General features: G+C 33.0%; 1 protein-coding gene across 3 annotated transcripts in view; it reads right to left on the reverse strand.

Annotated features, from left to right (window-relative positions):
• The window catches only part of SLC4A10 (solute carrier family 4 member 10), a 142,112-nt gene that overhangs the window by 76,449 nt on the left and 45,915 nt on the right, over positions 1-19,748 (reverse strand). The window contains exons 5-8 of one of the 3 annotated variants that reach the window (XM_016196641.2): positions 18,659-18,819; positions 10,304-10,492; positions 1,378-1,469; positions 393-482 (exon numbers count right to left, since the gene is read on the reverse strand). In XM_016196641.2, the coding sequence (XP_016052127.2) occupies positions 393-482; positions 1,378-1,469; positions 10,304-10,492; positions 18,659-18,819 (532 nt within the window). Of the gene's footprint in view, positions 1-392; positions 483-1,377; positions 1,470-10,303; positions 10,493-18,658; positions 18,820-19,748 lie in introns of those variants that run through there. The other 2 variants (XM_087819813.1, XM_087819814.1) reach the window with 2 other exon arrangements.

The raw sequence follows: 19,748 nt of genomic DNA on the forward strand, positions 1-19,748 counted from the left end.
ATTGATTTTTAGAGAGAGGGAAGGAGAAAGAAAGAAAGATTGACGTGAGAGAGGAACATCAGTTGGTTGCCTCCCATAGGTACCCTGAGCAGAATCAAACCCTCAACCTTTGGTGTGCAGGACGACTCTCCAATCACCTGAGCCCCGGGCCAGAACCGTCCTTGCTTTTAAGATATTGTCCCAAATGAAGAATATAAGTAATTAAATGTATGACAGTTTGCAACAGTTTTATGCCAACTTGCAGATGAATGACGATGCAATGCTTTAAAAAGGTATTTTGGGGGACAGCAAATGGATTACACTTGAACTTGCTTCATGTCTGAATCGCATGCCTCCGTACAGTGAAATGAGCTTTGAGCCGGCGTGGAAACAGAGCCCGAGTTTCCCCTCACCTCTCTCTCTTGCTGGTGTGGAGGTCCTTTTTCATGCCTTTGTTTCATCCCACATGGACTAGTGTGCCCCTTTTGGTGGCCTCCCAGTCCCTGCACGCATAATTAACAGGCTTAAGCTGGTACACCGCGCCCACGGACTCCACCGGCGCCGAGCGGGAGCATGCCCACGGCGGGCCCGCCAGCAACGCCCAGGCGGCCGCGGCGGGCGCTCCTCCGAGACCGGCAGCGGGCCGCCGCTGCCCCTCCCCACCTCCTCCCGCTGCTCCCACTGCCCGAGCTGAGGTGAGGGGGAAACAAAACAGGAGCCCCCGCGCCAGCCACTCAGATGAGAATGGCTGACCCTCTTTACTTTGGGTCAGTATTGAAACTCCTCTTTCCTGTTTGTTAGTTTGCCATGGCCCGCAAGGGCACACACACAACGTCAGGAACTTGTTAACCAAAATCCCATCATATTCAGACTCATTATTTTCTTAGAATAATTTAAGTGATTTCATTTGAATTGGCTCCAATTAGATGTATCCCTCAACAGTAAGCTTTATTATGTTTTCATTGGAAGCTTTGCTCAGTTCCACCATGTTCTAGTGATTTCTTACACTGACATCTTTCTCTGAATCACAAAAATGAAACTTTATATGATTTGCTTTTCCATAAATAAATAAAAATAATTTTTTAAAAAAATAAGAAAATTTCAAATAATAAACTTCTGTTAAATTCTCTATGAAGTCCAGTTATTCTTTTTACTGGAAGGGATACATTATACCAAGTGGCTCAAACCTAAACACTATGCAAAAAACTTACACATTGGTTTTGTGAGTAACTAAAATGTGTGAATTTAAATGCTAACACTACCTATAACAATACCCAGCTTTGGCTAAGTAACAAAAAAAATGTGCATGCAAAAAATTGTGTCAACACCTCTTAAAAGGTGTAGTGATTTCTAGTAATAATTCAGCAGCTTAACTAAACGAGAGGGAGAAAAGCTTACCTTGCTAAAGTCAACAGTGCTGTTTTCTCTGCTCACATCGTTTTTATTTTCAACACAGGCTGGAGCAGACTGTGGAGAAACAACCTGACCTGCTAAAAGAGATTGTTATTATAGAATACAAACAATTACTTACATAATTCCAGACACGTTGAGTGAAACATGAACTAACTAGACTAATTCAAGTTTCTTAATGAGTTTATGAGGTAAGCATGAAGGATCAATATAAATAGATCACTATCAATAAAAATGTGCTTATTTATCAGTTACAGATAGAAATGGGAGAACTCAGTCAAGAAAATGTAAACCAATTCTCAGGTTAAAGCTCTATAACTAAATAGTTATTCCTTTTGAAGAAAGATTGCCTATAAAAATATTTAAAACTAGTCATAGTTTTGAAATATCATTGATTTTTACATTTCATCCAAAACTGAATATATGTATTTTTTTAAAGACAAGATAGACATTATGATTTAAGCTCAGACTGAAGAATTTTAAATGTATAGTTTTTTAAAGGGTGAATATTTATCTGAAAAGCACACAGCATATTTATAGCTTCTATTGCATCTGGCAAAACAAACTAATGAGAGAAAATTCTTTGGCAATAACTTTTAGATATTTCTACAGGAGAGGTTCCGCTAGCACACCTTCCCTCGCACAGTCCAGACACTGTGGATGTGATTTTATGCTTGTTGCTATTTGATTGCACAAACATACCGAGAGTGGTCTGCAGAGAAAAGATCCATCAACTTGAACTATATTAGTTTTCCATTAACACTAACCAACAACCTAATTATTTGGTCGTTCTTCCCGAGATATATGGAAGACTCTGACATTAGTTAAGTGGACAGCAGACCTGGGAACATGACAATGATTAGCAAAGGGTAATTAAATTCCATTACTTACTAATTACAATACTTTTTTTTTTCAGTTGAAACTTATCTGTAAGCTCTCCATGTTTAGCAATTAAATGATAAAAATTAACTAGGTCTGCATAATTTCACTTGCATCTCTCTGCTTCCTTAACCTCTCCCCATCCTTATTTGCTCCTTTTGTTGTGAAACGAATGATGACAACCCAGCTTTAGAGCCTTGACCATATTTATAATAACCGACCCCAAACTGCTGCTCTTGTTCTCATTAGTCTTATGCATAAGGAATACACCCTCTTGTGTCTGCCTGGTTCTCCTCTCTGCCTACCTAAATCCCAGCTTTCTTCGGAGTTCACCTTTAGTCTCATCTCCAGCTACTGCAGTTGGTACTAATCTGAACTTCCATAAACTACTAGTGCATATACAAATAAAAGTTTCTTTCACTTCTCTCCTGAAATCCCACTTATCTTTCGCTACGTAGAAATTACCAAGTATGATTTAAAACACTAATAATTTACTTTCAACTATTACTAGAATTTTCCTTTGTGCACTATTAAGCCTCTCAAATGGGCCATTTATCAATAGATACAATTTTTATGTTTTAAAATTGTTATATTGCCAGAAAGTAATGGGCTTAAGATTCTTCTAGATCTGAAATAGTTCTTTGCTTTCACTGAACAAAGTAAAATAACACATTTGGTGAAGATTTTTAATATGATTTTTTTAAGCAAATTTGCCTCAAACTATGTACACAAATTTTCTGATTATAGCATATTCCAAAAACATATATAAACTTTGGAGAAATAACAGACTTGAGCAGCAGCGATTATTTTCGTTCTCCCATTTCTAACTGCAGTGTGCAGCTATGACTTTGAATAGTTCATTAGCAGCCATTTAATTTATCATTCCCAAAATAATAACTGCAATTTTAAAAAAACCTTTTACATAATGCATTTGTGCTTCTAACAGATGTCTTCGATCACCAGTTTCACATCATTTCTCCATATTTTCATGAGTTAGAACATTAGATATATTTAAACATAAATTTACTGACTGTTCTGTAAAATTGGGTGGTGAAATTCAAGGCATGAAAAAATTAAATAAACATACATCTGCCTTCTTATAAAAATTTATTTAATGTGGTATAAAACTACATGGAAGAACAACTATTTAATTCAATCAGAAAAAAAAAACCACTCAAAAAGAGAGTAATCAAATGCAAAGTAATCAGCTTTGAAGAAATTTAATTGTATAGGAAATATGCTATAACTTAAAAAATAAAGCAGAACATTTCACACATTACTTTCAGTTCACGTGATATGTTTAAAACATTGACACTTGCATTTTTTCTTGTAAATATTGATGTATTTTGAGATTTCTTGTTCTATGATATTCTTGTTCTAATATGATGAAAATTTTACAAAATATTACCTCATAAAGCTGATAATCAGGATGGGGTTTGGAAACTATTTTTTATGAATATTTTAAGGATATGGATAGTGACTTTGTGGAGAGTATTTAACTAGCAAGAGACATAATAGGCGGTAGTAAATTCCTTGCTAATTCTGGATTCTAGATATGTACATAGAATGTATGCTAATCAGGAAAAAGGCATAAAAATTACCAGCCTATGATATAGGACTATAAACCACAAATTTGGTATCTCTTATATTTTAGCAGTAATAGTTAAATAATAGTAGTAAATACTAATAATTAAATATATTTAATATCAAATATCATACATCAAATGTCTTGCAAAGTTTAAAGAGTGCTCCAAAACTTATTTATCAATATATACATTAATTTGTTAAAATGAAACAATACACATTAAATGTGTGTATCTTCAAAGCAGTATCTGAAAATTTGGCATGATACAGAAAAATGTTAGAGGTAATATTATTTTAAAATTAAATAGACAAGTTTGGTTTGGGTTATTTTGAAAAAAGTACAAGCCTTTAAACAAAGCTTAAAATTTTATTCTCTATCTATCAAACTAAAATTCACACATGAATTAAAGTCTACTGAACTACTGGAAATCTCATAAATTAATTTTTATCATTCTCTTATCAACTATAATCTTTATCTAAACACTAATTTATTCACTTTATTTCAATTGTCGCTGCCTTTCAAAAGAAGGTGATGGGCTTGAATTTCAAAATGACTTTCATTAACTCAAGCAGTAACTGAGTAAGAGTCAGTAAATTTAGGTTTACTGAAGAATCAGTAAATTTAGGTTTTAAAAGAGCATCTCGTATTTTCTTACTAATGTCTAAAACAATTAGAGTCCAGAGAATGACAATTTTCAAGTACAGGATTTTACCTTCAAACAGAGTGAATATGTTTCCTAAAAAAATAGCAAAGAATTTGCTAGGCTATTTCCCCCTCCAAGACAAAATAGTATAAAGTTAGGATATAGAACTCACATATACGTGTAAAAGCTTTATGAATGCTAATTTTTATGATAATTTGTCTAATCACTATGCCACAATGCTTGTAAACATACGTGTTTTGCCTACTTTATATGACCAGCTCTTCACTCACTGATCACTGTTCATGTTAATATATTCTATAAGTAAATGTCATTGCAATGTTTAATCACATCTGTTATGAGGCATGAAGATGACTATCCAAAAACAACTTTAAAAGACACTTATTAACTCAGTAACCTTATTACAGTCAGGGTAAATTATTCAGAAACTGATGAAAAATGGACACCATTAGTATGAACTGGGAAGAGTTCATGACTATTTAAGTGTAAACATTTGAGAAACCTAACATCATCCTATATAGTTACCATATATATTTATTTTCCCAAACCTTTAAACTCAAATAGTTCACCATTTTTAATGTTATACATTTTAACATATGTCATCCATCTTATCAATTAAAGTGCATATTATGTAATATTCATATTAGCAACTGCTTGAATAAATTTTCCTTTGAATCATGAATTCATTTTGTCCCCTGGACCTCCATGTATGGATCATATATCTGTGAGATAAAAAGTTTTTATAGACATAAATTTTTCCAAGGCAAATCATAAAAGACGTGGGGCAAGCACAGGAGAAAACTGAGAGTAACTCGGATGACTACTAACTAGAATATGGACGCTCTGCCTTTCTGCTTACTACTCTATAAATTCTTCCCTAAGTCCACTGTGCAACTGGCATAGACATTTCTCTTACCATAAAGTTGTAGGGGAGTAACGTGAGATTATGTCCAAAGTACTACTTTTACTTTGAATAAAATCGGTATCATTATTATTGAAACACAACGGTAAAATAGGTTGTCAAGAAATCCTTAAGCATTATATTCACTCATTCAGTCCTTACCTATAGTTTTCTTCTTTAAATAAATTATGTACAAAAGTACCGTAAAACAGCACCGTTTAAATTTCTATGTGGCCAAATTCAAACCAATAGGAGAATATATCACTTAAGCATATCATTATTTGCTCCTGCTCACTGTACTGAAAATCATGCGTAATAGAAGGAAACTGGGATGAAGACATGGAGGTACATTACTGTTCCCCTAGAGACCAAGCTGGGTTACACTACCTCAGAAACCTTCAACGCATTTAGAGTACCCATAGGGTAGGAGATGAGGGAGGTACAGAGATGAGATGAGCCTGTTAGAGACAGACACAAGACAGAGCAAAATAAAGAAATATAAAGATGAATGACAAAGTTACAAACATGTGTAACAATACATTAATTTATGGAAATAGAAAACATGAAAGAAAGGCTAAATATTTAGAAAATGTTGATTAAGCGAGCTGCACTTCAAAAACATAAGAAGTATGCACGTAATTAAACCTGCAAAAATTATTATGCCTGAAAATAATTAATGTAATATAAGAAATAATAAATTTAAATATATCATACTAGAAATAGTTTTGTTGTTAAAAACTAGTCTTGACATTCCAAAACTCTGTAGCAATCATACAACCTCTGAATAGACCCATCAATTATGTCAACAATGTCATCTTGATTTTTTTGGAACAATGACAAATACCTTCATTATGTAATGTTTAATTCTGTCATCTAAATGAATCTTTTACTATGTTTTCTTTCAAGTAATTCTAAGAATTATTATTCTAGTATTATTTCTTCAAAGGTAGAACATTATGAGAGATAATTTTTAAATTCTTGGTATCTTACTTACGAGACCACAGTATTTAAAAAGAAAGCATATATAAATATCTAAACACACATAAAAACATCATGCATCTATAAATAAAAAGTCCAGCATCTGTAAAGTAGTGATTACAAAGCAATAAAACTGATTTCCAAAAGCCATAAATAAAAATCATTCACAATGTATATGCATACATTATTTTAAGGGCTGGAGTCTATGCAGGCCTGAAGAGCCATCACATATCCCATCCTTCCGAATCTAAATGTTCTCCAGGAACCTATGGTTTTGAAAGTAAGTCAGAGACCTTCTGCTCTGTAACTCCTTTTGAGATCTTAAATAAAAGATACAACTGGAAAGTATTCAGAATAGGAAGGAGAAAAACTATCTTCCGAAAAAGAATTAGAGTTAAAATTATTAATAAAAGACACTGTGGAATGAAGACACCCTACACACCTAAAGAAACTAAGAGTCCTAAATTATTTTTTAAAATATAAACTTTATCACCAAAGTAATTATATTTTATAATAGGTTTGTAATCTAAATGTCTCAAAATATAATGGAATGCATGACGTAAATTATAAATACAAATGCCAATTATTTTTTTCTGGATCATTTAACACAAAAGGATTTTTTTATATTTAGAAAATCCTTCTAGTTTCAAAGAATTATTTGATTATTCTTGATATATTTATTTCGAGTATTTTTCCACCCATATCTTTTTCAGGGTTCTAATGTTAAAGAAGATATTGTTTCTTAATTATTTTTTGCTGTTGTTTTGCCAAATGTAACTGTCACTTTTTATTGAAACATCAGAATCAGACATTTAATGCTCACAGTTTTGATGCTTAATGAAAAGTGAAAGTTAAACACAGCATGGTGGCATTAAAAATGCATGGTGAATCCATAGCATCCTGCATCTTAGCCCTTAAGAGAATGTGTAGAACACCAAGAAAACAATTATACAAAAAAAGTAAAATTAGTGTAGATTTGGAGATGAAGTTGAATACATTGTCACAAATCACTAAAAAAGTTAGGAACAAAATAATTCACACTTGTGGAAGAAAGAGCAAGGAAATCACTATCTTACAAATATATAAAATCTACACTAGGAAAGATCCATATTTGAAACTCAGATTGACTTCCCTGAATGTTTAACCCTTGGGACTACTACAAAGGTAGCATTATAAGAGCAAGTCAGTTAAGAAAGGAAAAACCTTCTTTTATATCATTTTTCATACTCTACATAAGCATCAGTTCATTTTTGAGGAAATCTCAATTGCTTTGCCGCTAAAATAAAAGTATATTAAAGAAGAGAGGGCTTATTTCTATCCTGTGCTTGGGAAGGAAATTGTTTTCCATTTTCAAGTTTCTAGAAAATCTTCACTCTAATCCCTAGTCCATAATCTTAAATAAAAAGTCAATCTTTTTACATGAAATACTCTACTGAAGAGATTTTTTTTAAATAATAAGAGTATTATTATTCCCTTTTGTACATTTTGAAATCTTTTTGCATCTATCTGTACTACAGAAAAATATTAAATTGCTATTTTGTATTTTGAAACAGAATCCCAAATCTATGTTTTATGGTTATAAATTTTGATATGTTTGTTTATCTAGAGTTTGTCAGTTTTTAGAGTCCATAGGCAGATTGAGAACCTTAGTAATAAAGGTCTTTCACACTTTTTTCACTTCTGGATAAATTTATTTCTAAATTGGTGAAGCCTATATATATTTTCAGAATTCTCAATACACATAATTGTGCAAAGTGTGTGAAGAAGAAAAACAGAGTCACATGGAGGTGTTATAGGCTTAGGCTTAGAAAACCACTTCTGACAGCACAGTCTACAACACTTAATTGGATGTATGAATCTTATTAGAAATGTTTCCTAGTTTTTATTACCCTAACATATGCCTCAAAGGGATCTGTAAATGTTGAGGTAGAGGCTGATTGTGCAGATAGTGACAGAATCACTTCAGAACTCCTCACTTCCTTGTTTTCAGAAAAACTAAGCAGTTGCTTGAACAAGACAAAAAAGCAGGCTCTCAGAAAATTTTTAATCTGTATGTGGACTTGTGATTCAAGGCTATATAATTCTATCATCTCTATGTTTAACAAAAGTCTAAAGCAGTAACAAATAGTGTATCTAGCTTTACATGATATTACAATAAATTGGTTAATCTAGTAAATTCAGCACCCTCTTTCCTCCAAAAACTTAGTGCAATAAAATTATTTTATAGCAAACATTATCCCCAGTGAAATTTGAGATATAAAATATGGCTAGTTAACAGCCCAAAACCCTTGCATCTTTGAATAAATGCATATCCTTCTTATAGAATATATTTTATAGTCTGCTTTTCAGGAAAAATAATGAAGTGAAGGCAGGTGTTTATTTTTTTAATGTGTTTGCATTCACTGAGAGTTAACTCATGGTAATAGTTTAATAAGGTCTTTGGAATCATGTGGACATAAGCCCGTAGTCAAAATTAGTAATTTTCTTAATATCAGCATGCTAAATAAATACTAATATTGCAAACATAGTAAAGGTACTACATTTATATTGTCTAAAATATAAGAGCTTCATTTTGACATTTTTATGTATAACATATTTTAAAGCAAATTATGACTTAGAATATGAATATATTTTAAATATAGGAGATGAAGCAAGTTATAATTTCTAAAGATGTTTGGTGAAATTTACAAATACAATTTGGTATAGACCATAAAGTGCTCATAACACTTTTATTGAACTTAATATATGCACAACTACAGGCTCTTCTATATAACAATGACTTACATTCAGTCATTGGAGGGTCTTTTAAAACTCCAATGAGTATTTCAGAAATCATTTTGCCATTAAGAACTGGTCGTATGTTCTGATTGATTTATTAAAATATTTATTCAACTTGTTTGTGTAGTATATTTGATTCAATAGTATGAAAACTGGTAAAAAATCCCATATAAACTAAAGTCTGAGGAAAATTCATTTCCACGCATTTGTTTTAAGGCATCTCTGAAGCTTGAAAATAAGAGTGAAATTACATAAAATAATACATGCTGACAATACACATACTTTAGTTCATTTGTGAAAATCAGAATCTTTCTAGTAAAGCATTTGAAATTACTTTTCATTAATATTTATCTTTTAAAATTGGTAATTCTTATAACTGATGGAAGTTTAACAAATTCATATTATCCTCATGATAACTTCATTTTCCTTAGTGTAGATGATGAAGGGCCAAATGGATGCAAAGAAGGAACAAAATAGAAAAGATAAACATCTGAAGCACAAACCATAGGGAGCAAGTCATGACTGCTGGAACTCAGTGGTCTGCATCTTCTGTGTTTGTGTGTGAAGATGGTCAGTGCAGTAGCTCTATGGATGTTGAAGATGCAGCACTGCCAACAGCAATGGGCCCATGAACTGGAAATCAGGCTTAATATATATAGAGCCACAAGTAATGCTGGTCTTTTCAATCGTATCCTCTAATGGAATTACTGACTACGAGCAACATGAAACCAGTATCTTTTTTCCACAGACACTAAATAATGATCATACTCATTTTAACTAAAAGAGCATAAGTCAAAGCATTTCACTACATTCTCAAGCTATGAGGCAAAGATGAGGACCCTGTTTGGAGTGCAATTGATGCTCACCTTATGTTTGGTGCATTTGAATGTCTATAACTTATTAGCTCAAAGTTTCCCTTGCATTCTTTCATGAGCCTTTCAGGAAACCTAAATACTTGTTAAAATGTCTACAATCCAATGCTTGATAATAAGACTACATATGTATGTGAAAAGAAACAATTTTATAACAACAATCTGAATTTCAATAGATTATTTTCAAATAAAATATAAAGGATTTACAAGGATTTCAGACACCTTAATAAACATAAAGACTACAATAAAGAAACATTTACCATTTTTATCCATGGAGTTTGGTTCTGATTGTTTCTTGCCAATATCAGCAAAGGAACGAACAATGGGAATTCTATTGGTGAGCTTTTTCTGATTCTGGTGGTGATGCTGTTTCATCAATGCTTCGTGGACCCTGTGGCGCACATCCTCATTGAGCTGACCTGAGCTCACTTGTTGATCAAGAACCATATCTGAAGAAGGAAGGCGGGAAGATTAGCACCACTCTCCTGTAGTGTGCCAGCAGTGAACCACTGGGTCCAAATATCCATACTCTAGATAATATTATTCACCTTAGAATAAATTCTTTAAAAATCTCTTAGAAGTTTGTCATTGTAGAAATGTTGCACAAGAAAGAATTGGGAAAATTTGTATTATAAACCTCAGTGTAATTAATCTGCTTTTAGATGATCAAATATTAACTCTACTTGGTTTTGGGGTTTTTTGAGACAGTAACTCCTATGAAGCAAGCAGAGAACAATGAATCACCTTCCATTACCTCACTGAATACACCAAAGATTTGAAAATTAGCAAAATTCCCCCTTATAAACAATGTTTTCCTTCAGTGTGAAAGGGAAATGGATTAGGGAAACAGACTTGGGTAACTGTACTACATTCTAGCTGTGTGGCCTTATAAAGTTGAATAATCTCAGGGTCCTTATTTGTAAGACGGAGATAATACCTATTTCATATGTTGTTGCCATGACTAAGGACATAAGACACATGATGCACTGAATGAATATTGAGGTCCTTGGTAAATATCTTCCAGTACAAGATTTCCTTCACAATTTCCATTAAGTAGGTTATGGGTGCCTGGTTTGAATTTTCCATCTTTATTTTATAAGAGTATATCAAGTGGAGGCAAAGTTGGGTTTATCAATAACAGAAAACCCAAATCAAACTAAAGCAATGAATTTCACTGGCTTACAAAACAAGAAGATCAAAGATAGGCTGCGTTTGGTTCCATTTTTCTGTGATTCTGTTAGAGTTCCCCTTCTGTAGGTGTGACCTTTAACCTCAGGCTGATTTTCCTTATTGTCAAGGTGGCTGCCAAGAACAACAAGGAAATACATATCTTTGTTCATACCGATAGGTTCTGTGCTTCTTTTGTGACTGTCTCTCAAAACAAGTTATTTTTTTCCCCTGGCCAGGAAAAATTCTATGTCAACTGTCACAGCCCTGCCTATGCTGAGCCAATCACTGGCAAAAAAGATGGGCCCAAGAAAGCTTAAACTAATCAAGAGCTGCCCTTCACTCTAGAGTCAGTTCTTTAAACCAGAGGTAGACAAACTTTTTCTGTAAAGGGCCAAATAATAAATATTTTAGGATTTGTGGGCCATACAATCTCTGTCATAACTACTTGGCTCTGCCTTACAGCACAAAAATAGTCCAGGATAACATGTGCACAAATAAGCGTGGTCGTGCTTCAATAACACTTTGCTATGGACACTGAAATTTCAATTTCATATAATTTTCATGTTACAAAATATTAATCTTTTTATGATTTTTCTATCATGTAAATGTAATAACCATTTTTAGCTCAAAAGCCTGACAGCACTAAGCAGTGGGCCATATTTGCACATAGAGTATAATTTGCCAACCTTTGCTCTGTCACTTTGCTGTTAAAATGGAAAGAGGTAGGATGCGTGTTCGCAAGTCAGCTGTAATGTAACATTCTCTATAATTACCTCCAAAGTCCCTCCCAATTCTGAAAATGAATGATAGTATAGAATAATAAATCTACATCTCAGTTCTTTGGAGCTCAGTAGTTATAAATGCTCCTGGAATAATTTGAAATAAAGGAAAGGATAAATTGTCAATGTACGTGACTTTACACTGAAACCTTACTAAGACTGAAAAGTATATCAAATGTACATTATATACTTCATTTTGGGAGTTGTAAAGTAGGTTATTAAAACATCAAAGGTATGTCATCGTAAGGTAGTTTCATCTATAATCTGTGATGTGTATCCCCAGTTCAATATTCTAATCAGAAGCAAAATGAATCACGTAATAAACCACGCACATAGTTATGATATGTAATTCCTATTAAAGCACAGTCTTTCCAGGCTTGAGCACTATAAAAACCTGTAAGTCACTAGTTTCCCAAAGTTTCAGAGATAAGGTCTTTATTTCAAAGAGTTACATAAGAGAAAGCAAATAGAAAAAAACAAAACTCATCTGCTCATTAGTCATACAGACATACACAGCAAACTCCTCTGAGCTATAACTGCATCAAATAATATCTTAATGAACTGGAAAAGTTAATTATCTTGCTTAAGAATATAAGTTATATTGAGGTGATATTTAAGTAACAAAGGGAGTCTGATCCACTAACCACTGACATTGTTCTCTTCACCACTATAATATAAGCTAGCATTAACCTTGAAAAGTAGGAAAGGATAAGGGACCATAATGGCTTTGGGCTCAGAGTCAAGGCCTACAATCTCAGCAGGCTGTCTTGCCTGAATAATACAGTCTAGTCTGCCAAAGCACAATGCCAGGATCTGGGTGGGAGAAGTAAGAAGAAAAGGGATAGATGGGTCCTGTTCTTCTCACACTGAGCTGGCTCTGGAAAAGCTAGTAGCATTTGTGTAAAAAGGCCTAAGAAAATGAAAAATTATTTTTCATCTTCATCAGGCAATTATTTATTTTTTGACTCAAACTATGACTTTTTTAATTTTTTTTTTACATCCAATATTATTTTGTATTAGTTTCAGGTATACATCACAGTGGTTCGAAAATCATATACTTTACAAAGTGTCTAGAAAATGTCTAAAAAAAATTAATGCTGCAGAGCTTGGGCATTTGCAAAGTACTCAGGTTCAGAGCCCTTAAAGATAAGCTATTATATCTAGCTTTTGGAAAACTGAAATGGGTGACTAAAATTCAGTCTCTCAAATTTCCAGTGCCCACCTGGCAGCATACATAGTTATCGCAATATTATTGACTATATTCCCTATGCTGTAGTTTACCTCCCTGTGACTGTTCTGAAACTACCAATTTGTATTTCTCAGTCCCTTCACCTTTTTCACCCAGTCCTCAATCGCCTCCCCTCTGGCAACCATCAGTCATTTCTCCATATCTATGAGCCTATTTCTGTTTTTCTTATTCATTTATATTGTTCTTTAGAGTCCACATATAAGTGAAATCATGTGGTATTTGTCTTTCTCTGACTGACTTATTTCACTTAGCATAATAACCTCTAAGTCAAATCAGGCAATTATTTCATTATGATCAATCCATTTGACAACTGAATGAAAGAAAGCCTCTAGAGACTATGAGATTTTTACAGATTCTATATAAATCTCTGAACTCTTTAAAGATTATCATATAAATGTTTTGTCATAAAAACCCACTGTCTTAACTTTAAGAGATGTTCGGGGAGGAGTGGGAAATAGGATGGGCTTAAATTCTACAATGTGGTTGGCAACACTAACAGGAATGTATACTAAAAATGTAAACTACTACGAAAATACTTACTTTGCAGACCAAGGATATTAAAGAATGTATAACATTCCCATACTTCTAAATTTGCATATTACATTCAGTGGAACTATGGATTTTTACTTCAATGAAGATTTAAGACAATAAAAGTTATTTTAATGAGTTGAGAGCAGTGATTAATAACCTTTCCATGGTACTACATTTGCTTTAGTTTTAATTTCTTACTCTCATTGACAGAATCAGGTTAAAGTATACACACTGCAGAAAGAATATTTCCATTATTCATCTTTACAGCACTGTTTCAAAGAGATTAACATAAACCATAAAATTGCCTTTTATAAAATTTAATTAAGAATAATTTTTAAAACAATTAATCTCCATATCAGAATAAATAATGCTAAGAAAATATATCTTGAGAATTTTGGATTTGAAAGAGTTAAGTAATATTTTGAAGAAAGAAGTTTACATTTATTCCAAATTCCCCCAAACATTAGGAAATAGACATTTTTAAATTAACTTTATCCAAAAGAAAATCCTACTTTAATTATACCAGGAATTCTTGACAGACCTGCCAGATATAAATGGGATTTTTCTCCTGTTAAGCCTATAAAATCTCTTTAGAGAATGATCTAAGAGTCTATTAAAAACATATCAGAATATTGATATAAAAATCCTTCATCATTCTAAAGCAATATCTGGGTCATATTTTTCTGCTAGAAAATGTCTAAAAAACATTAATGCTGCAGAGCCTGGGCATTTGCAAAGTACTCAGGTTTAAAGCCCTTAAAGATAAGCTGTTATATTCAGCTTTTAGAAAACTGAAACAGGTGACTAATAATTTAGTAACTGCCTAATATATAGAAAAATATAATAAGAGTGAAGAGAAATTTTCAGGTCTTATTGCTAATCATTATGGTCACAAATTATCATGAAATAAAATAAAACAAAATTTATAATTATAGGTTAATAAAAACATTATTCCCATCTCTGCAAGTGGTATCTGTGATATATTACTTAGCAATACAGCATGTCATAAAGTAAAATAGTAGTAAGTAAACAATAAGAAAATAATTACAAGCTATAGGGAGAAGAGTTTAAATGAGATTTTATTGAGGATAGAAATAAATATATTTAAATTCAATAAATCAAAATAAAATTACTTGAAGAGAGGGAGTCTTGTTTCATTAATAATTGAAAAGAAATCTAAGGTCATAATGATCAATGCAAGTATCTGTAATAATATTTTTCTATGTGGTGTTAGCTCTAAACTATTTACATCTTATGAATGACATTTTACAGACTGATCTACATTGAAAATGGGACATTCAAGTTGGGCTACTTTGGAGACAGGAAAATACAGACTAATTAGAAGAGCAGAAAGAATACTAAAAAGCTATTTGGGATATTGAGACTTCCACTGAACTACTTCCATTTGTAAGGATAGACTTAGAAACTATAATTTGCTTTTAAAAGCTAGATTTAACACAGTTAACAGCCTTCACATATTCTATAGAATTGAGTTTGGGGAAGGGGGCAGGGTTGAAGAAAGGAAGCATAAATTTGGACAATAAAACTGAGCTAAGGTAATAAAATAGAGAGTTTTAGCCAAATTAATGGGAGATTTCCCGGTAGGAATAAATTCCTAAAGAAAGCAGAAGAAATTGTATGTTTTAAGAAATGTAAAGCCTAGTAAAACTATATAAGGTATTTTCTGAGGTTAATTTTGCCAGACTGAGAAATTTGACAGCTTCATTACATGTAGTCAATCAAACATTCATTTGGATTAATCCATTTTCAAAAGTAATGCCATCACTAACATAAGTAGCAGAAATAAAATCCTTACTTTGGGCATGACCTTTAACCGTCCAAATTTCAGTATCTTTATTTATGAAGTAAAGATAACAATAATAATACTAAGCCCCAAGTTTGGTTTTAGTATCAAAAAGATAGTGTAGAATTACTAAAAAGAGCTTTCTAAGCTGCAAAGAGCTTCCTAAACTTCAAAATACTATGAAAAATCCAGTTACTCGATTCCTAATTAAAATGTTCATTAGGGAACCTCGGGGAAGTGGGTCCAAGGTGGAGGCACAGAAAGACCCTGAACTCACTTCCCACCGACACACCTATATACACCTACATATAGAAGAACTATTCCTTCTAAAGAACTGACACTAATTGAACAGCTTCTGCACAACTAATGATAGAGGAACCACGCTGAGAAGAATGGGAGAGAGAAAAGAACCCGCCCCCAACACAGTGACCTGAAGTGGGGAAAATATCACTGACTGCCTCCAGGAAGACTCACCAGCCCTGGGGCACAGCAAGAAGACAGCAATTAAAAGCACCTAGACTACCTGTGAAGGAAATCCATTTACTAGTCCTAGAGTATCCTCCAAATAGGCAAAAAACAACTGGAAGTCTCTCTAGGATCAGAGGCATAAGTGCGTGCTATTTTTTACATTTTCCCTCCATCTTTATAGAGCCAGTGGAAATACAAAGGATAATCATTTCAATAGATGCAGAAAAAGCATTTGACAAAATTCAACATCCTTTTATGAAAAAAACTGCTCAACAAAGTGGGTATAGAAGGAATGTACCTCAATATCATAAAAGCCATATATGACCAGCCCACTGCTACCATTATACTCACTGGTGAAAAGCTGAAAGCATTTCGTGTAAGATCAGGAACAAGACAAGGATGCCCACTCAGGTCACTTTTATTAGTGTAGTATTGGAAGACAAAGCCACAGCAGTTAGGCAAGGAACAAAAACCAAAATGCACCCAAATTGGAAAGGAAGGAATAAAATTGTCAGAATTTGCAAATGAGATGATACCACATATAGAAAATCCTAAGTACTCCACACACACAAAAAGAACCTATTAGAACTAATAAATTAACTCAGTAAAGACAGCATACAAAATTAGCATACTGAAATAGGTTGTGTTTCTATACACTAATAATGAGCTATCAGAAAGAGATATTTAAAAACAGTCTCGTTTACAATTGCATCAAAAAAATAAAATAACCAGGACTAAATTTAACAAAGGAGGTGAAAGACCTATATTTTGAAAACTATAAGACATTGATGAAAGAAATTGAAGAAAACACAAATAAATGAGAAGGTATACCATGCCCATGGATTGGAAGAATTAATATTGTTTAAATGTCCATACCACCCAGAACAACCTATAGATTCAAAGAAACTGTCATCAAAATATCAATGGCATTTTTCTCAGAACTAGAACAAAGAATCCTAAAATTTGTACAGAACCACAAAAAACCCAGAAGAGTCAAAGCAATCTTGAGAAAGATGAACAAAGTTGAGGTATCATGTTCCCTGATTTGAAACTATACTACAAAGCTATAGTAATCAAAATAATGTAGTACTGGCATAAAAACAGGCACATAGAATAGAATAAAATAAAGAGCCAGAAGTAAACCCACACATATATGGTCAATTAACCTATGATAAAGGGGCAAGAATATACAATGGGAAAAGGTAACTTCAATAAATGGTGCTGAGAAAACTAAACAGCTACATGCAAAAGAATAAAACTGGACCACTATCTTATACCATATACAAAAACATATTAAACCTAGATTAAAGACTTGAATATAAGACCTGAAACCATCAAATTCCTAGAAGAAATGTATGCATGTCTATCAGCACCAACAACCAAATAAAGAATTTTTAAATTAATCAAACTGCCATTAAAATTTGGGCAGCATCCACTGGAAGCCTGCTCTTTCTTCAGAGAGTAGTTATAGTGTAACAAAAGGGACACATGGCTAAAGTCAGAGGCCCTCAGATGGAACCTGGGCCATGAATTTCTATTTTCTCACTGAAAAATGGGAATGACACTCACTTCATGAGGCTATTCTGAAGATTAAATTAAATACATTATTTTTCTAATACAACATCATCTCACTTATGTGATAAAAACAGTTTGCTTTTGTTTCTTCCTTTTCATCTCTACAATATAATTAGGACATTGACGTCTCCCTTAAGTCTTTCTACGTCACAAAAAATTCCACATACACATGGAACTCCTTTTATATTTTTTCCAAACTGGGAAGTTTTTAAAAACTGCTTGAGTACATGCTTTGCTTTTATTTTTATTTTTTTGTTTGTTTTTTTAAGTTTATCTTTACTGTTGAAAGTATTACAGATGTCCCCCTCTTCCCCCCCAACCATTAACCTTTTTATTTATATTCTTTCAAAACTCATTTATGTGTTTTTTGTATTATTTTGTTTTTACTAAAATGTGTTTGTTTTCCAGACCAAAAGATACATGAGCTCTTTGCCTCTATTTCTAGAATAATAGTAAGATGCTTCCTAAATAACACTGCTTGTGTTACATAGCCATAATAGGCTTCTAGTACAAATCATTCACCCTAGGGGCTAGTCACAGTATTAAATTACAAACTAATTTCAACTGCATCACTTGGCATCTTCTGGAATTCAAGAGTTTAAAAAAAGTGATCATACCTTTCTGTTCTAAACTAACATTTTTCCCATTTACTGAATAAAATTTTTTCATTTTGGTTATTTCATATATTTTAATATTGAAAAAAATCAATCTCTAGCTTTATGAGTCTTTTCCCTTAAATTTTCTAATGGTGGGAGTCTAATTACGAATAATAGTGAAAACAATAAATATAAATGGGAGTCAAGATATCTATCTTCTTGTTCTAGACTTGCCACTGGACCAGTTAGACTCTATTTTTCTGAGATTCAGCTTATTTTGTTAAATAAGGAGGTAAGAAAAAACATTTTTAAGATGTCATACGCTGATCATGAGAATTTATTTTCCAAAGGTCACACATGTATAGAACTATAAGGAAAAGGTAATAACACATATCATCTGTAGCCATAAGAGTGAAATAGGCTAAGGGGAAAAAAATATATACCTGCAATTTCTTCTAAAGTATTGGCATGCATATCCAGCAACACAGTTCCATTCAGAATACAACTTCTCAACTCAAACAAGCTGTGCAATGAAAGAGTCGCCACGTAAGGCTTGCTCCACCTCTCTCCTCCATCTTCCACATCTTCTTCAAACTTCAACCACCTACACAAATAAATATTATCAGAACATTGAATATTACATTGTAGATCAATGGTGCTTTATCCAATAATAATCAAAAGTAGAAATAGAAAGATATTCACATTGCTTCCTGGTTTCACGGGCTGTGAAAGTAAGTAAAGGCTAGCCCAAGTCATTTGGTTTATTTCATGTAACAAGCATTCTTTCTGTCATTGAATAACATATTAAAACAAAAAATGCATATATTATTTGTATTAGTTTGTCTAGCTCTGAAAAGTTACCTTAATATAAATGTTTCATTAGTGATCACAATAAATCTGTTATAGAACTAAGAAAGAGTACATGTACTTCATGAAAAAATAACAGTAATTGAAAAAAAGATGCAAAGGAAAATCTAAAAGAATACTTTTTCTTTAGTGGAAATATTTAGTTTTAGGCCTTAAAACTGAGTATTTGAGTCCCTTAATAATTTCTCCATTCAATTAGAGAAGCTAGCCTAATTTGGGGCCTATTCTATAGGGAAAATACTTATTAGGCCTGTTTGGATTCAATCCGATGATTGCAGTCCCATCCTAGAAACTAAACTTACGAGAACTGAGCTCAGCCCCCATTCCCTGGGCCTTCTTGCCAGGAACGGAGAATAAAAGAACCTTGATTTCATGGTGCCAAATGGACACCACTGCCCTCTTGGAGTGAAATAAACAGTAATATCTAAGATTGTTTCTAAAGATATTATGCAAGGAATAAAGAGAAAACTGATTTTACGGCTTTGGCATAAGCACCAAATCTTTCATTCTTTTAGAGACCTGCCCTCTAATACTAATAGAGGACCAGTTTAATTCCAACATTTCTAATGAATCCCAGCATAAATTACCTTTCCTCCCCCATCCCCCACCATTTTCCTCATTCTCTACTTAAGTTATTTTGCCCTAACTTCCTCCCTCCATGCAATA

Source organism: Miniopterus natalensis, chromosome 8, assembly GCF_054644295.1.
Source record: "Miniopterus natalensis isolate mMinNat1 chromosome 8, mMinNat1.hap1, whole genome shotgun sequence".
In the NCBI taxonomy this organism is placed as follows: Eukaryota; Metazoa; Chordata; class Mammalia; order Chiroptera; family Miniopteridae; genus Miniopterus; species Miniopterus natalensis.